The 2,612-nt window shown below is 40.2% G+C and overlaps 1 protein-coding gene across 1 annotated transcript in view; it reads left to right on the top strand.

Moving 5' to 3' along the window:
* Window positions 1-2,612, top strand: part of MTMR7 (myotubularin related protein 7) — a 161,999-nt gene that overhangs the window by 62,379 nt on the left and 97,008 nt on the right. Inside the window, exon 4 of the mRNA XM_007954943.2 lies at window positions 407-564. Coding sequence (XP_007953134.2) covers window positions 407-564 — 158 coding nt within the window. The remainder of the gene's footprint in view (window positions 1-406; window positions 565-2,612) is intronic.

Genomic DNA, 2,612 nt, shown 5'->3' with positions numbered 1-2,612 from the left:
CATCCAAGTTCCCAGCTTGAAAGAAGTCTTCATAAGAAAATTGAAATGTTGATGTCTAATGAGTACATGGGCTCTTAGTTAACTTTTATGCTACACATTTTATGTAGTCTCTGGGAAATATATTTGCTTTCAAAGCAACTAAAAAAGGAAGAAAAAAAAAAAGAGGGTGGCAGAAAATGGAGAAGGCCCTGTTTTCTAAGAGGAAAAAAGGTCTTTTAAAGTCATGTCCAGATGCCCTGAGGACTTCTTCTCACTGATGGGAAGAAGAGTGACCCTCTCCACTGAGACAGGGTGCTCCTGGGAGTATGCCATGAGATGGGGAGTTGGACCAGGCACAGTGGTTTTGGGACCTGTGGTTCCAGCTTTGACTTAACTTGATTTGGCTATATTCTCCCTTCTCTTGCAGTGAAATATGAGGAGCTGTACTGCTTTTCATTCAACCCCAAGCTTGATAAAGAAGAGAGAGAACAAGGCTGGCTACTGATTGACCTCAGTGAAGAGTACAAGCGGATGGGCCTCCCTAATAACTATTGGCAGCTCAGCGATGTGAATAGAGACTACAGAGTGAGTGGAGGGCATTTAGTAGAAATCCAAATATCCAATCTACATGAAATCCTGATTTCACTTGGATTAGTATGACATTTGTTTTATCTTCTTTGTTTTTTGTTGCTCTTTGTAGGTATAAATGTGAGGAAATCCAAGGCACCTTTTGTTATTGCTGCCACGTTTCCTCCCTACACCTAGAACAAGAACTTTTGAGCTATGAACCTCAGAGAACCATAGAGACTAACACTTCCACTGCCCTCCTATGATGAACTGGCAGTTGGTGGGAGAGCTGCTCCCACCAAGCCTTTTTATAGCACAGTGAATGATTAGTGGAGAAGTCAGAGAGACTCTGATGGCAGTTTGGCACCAGCTCCTCTCTGTGCTTACTAGAACTCTTGATTGGTACACAAGGTCACCAAGAGGCTTCCCTAGAGAAAATGTGGAGAAATGTGTCTGCACTTACAGGAAGAAATAAGGGAGGAAGGGAAGCAGGAATGGCAGAATGTGTCCTGTGTCAAATGCAGATAATCTCCCAGGAATGGACTTGACTTACAAATAAGTGTTGTTTCACTGTTAATTTTCTAAGTAGTTTAAATAATAAAATTAATACTCATCCACCACCCCATTGCCATAACACTCTTATTATCTTTTAAACATTTTCTTCAGATTTTTTTCTCATCTGCAGTGTTTGATAATTTTCTCTTATACACATAATACGTATTTGGGTTAGGCTGGTTTCTCTAAAGAAGCAAAAAACAGTAAAGCTTATATATATATATAGAGAGAGAAATTTGTCTTAGGAAAATGGCTCACACACTTACAGAAGCTGGCAAGTCCCAAGTTCCTGGACCAAACATCAAGTTGGAGGTTTCTCCTGACTCATGCAGCTACAGGGGCTGATGAGCTCAAGGTTGGTAGGCAATATACCGACTGTTGACTCTGACAGATGACGGATCCAAGATCACCTGGCTGAATGGTAGATTGTTCACTCACAGACAGTTGTAGGCAACAAACAGGATCCACATCCACAGAAGAGTCTCTTATTTCCCCAGGATGTCCATTATTCACTATTGTATTCTATTTTACAGATATACCGGGGTTTTTTTTTTTTTAACATTTTATTGTGCTTTAGTTAAAAGTTTACATAGAAATTTAGTTTTCAATTCAATAATTCATATGCAAGTTGTTCTATGACTGCAATCCCTGCAGTGTGTCAGTATTCTCCCCATTTCCATCCTGGGTCCCCCATTTCTATTCATCTGGTTCCCCTCCCCTTCCTGCCTTCTCATTTTTGCTTCTGAGCAAGTGTTGCCCTTTTACTCTTATATAGTTAATTGTTCTAAGGAGCACATTCCTGATAGATGTTATTCTCTATTTTATAACCAGGTCAGAAGTTCAAACCCACCAGCCACTCCTGAGAGAAAGATGAGGCAGTATTCTTGCATAAACATTTACAGCCTTGGAAACCCTAGGGGCAGTCCTACTTTGTCCTATAGCATCACTATTAGTTGGAATTGACTCTATGGCAGTAGATGTGGTTAGTCTACTATTTGGCTGAAAGCCCCGGGAGTGGCTTCAGTTCCAATTTAGAAGGTTGTCTATGGGTGATAGTTTTGGGAGTTCCTCCAGTCTCTGTCAGACCAATAAGTCTGGTCTTTTTTATGAATTTGAATTTTTCTCTACATTTTTCATTCACTCTAACCCAGATCTTTTATTGTGTTCTTGGTCAGAGCAATCAGTAATGGTAGTTGGGCACCATCTAGTTCTTCTCATCTCAGGTTAGAGGGGGCTGTGATTCATGTGAGTCATTAGTCCTTTGGAGTAATTGCTTCCTTAAGTCTTCAGTTTTCTTCATTCTCTTTTTCGCCAGATGGAAAGAGACCAATAGTTGCATTTTAGATGAATACTCATAAGCTTTTAAGACCCTAGATACTGTTCACCATATTGGATATAGAACATTATCTTTATGAACTGTGTTGTACCAGTTGACCTAGATGTTCCCAAAGACTGTGGTCCTTAGCATTCAAACACAGTAGGTCAGTCCTGGAGGTGTTTTGTAAAAAAAA

The sequence above is a fragment of the Orycteropus afer genome, unplaced genomic scaffold (genome assembly GCF_000298275.1).
Source record: "Orycteropus afer afer isolate SDZICR_OR568_19922 unplaced genomic scaffold, OryAfe1.0 scaffold00483, whole genome shotgun sequence".
Taxonomy (NCBI): domain Eukaryota; kingdom Metazoa; phylum Chordata; class Mammalia; order Tubulidentata; family Orycteropodidae; genus Orycteropus; species Orycteropus afer.
This window is presented reverse-complemented; position numbering and strand designations above follow the sequence as displayed.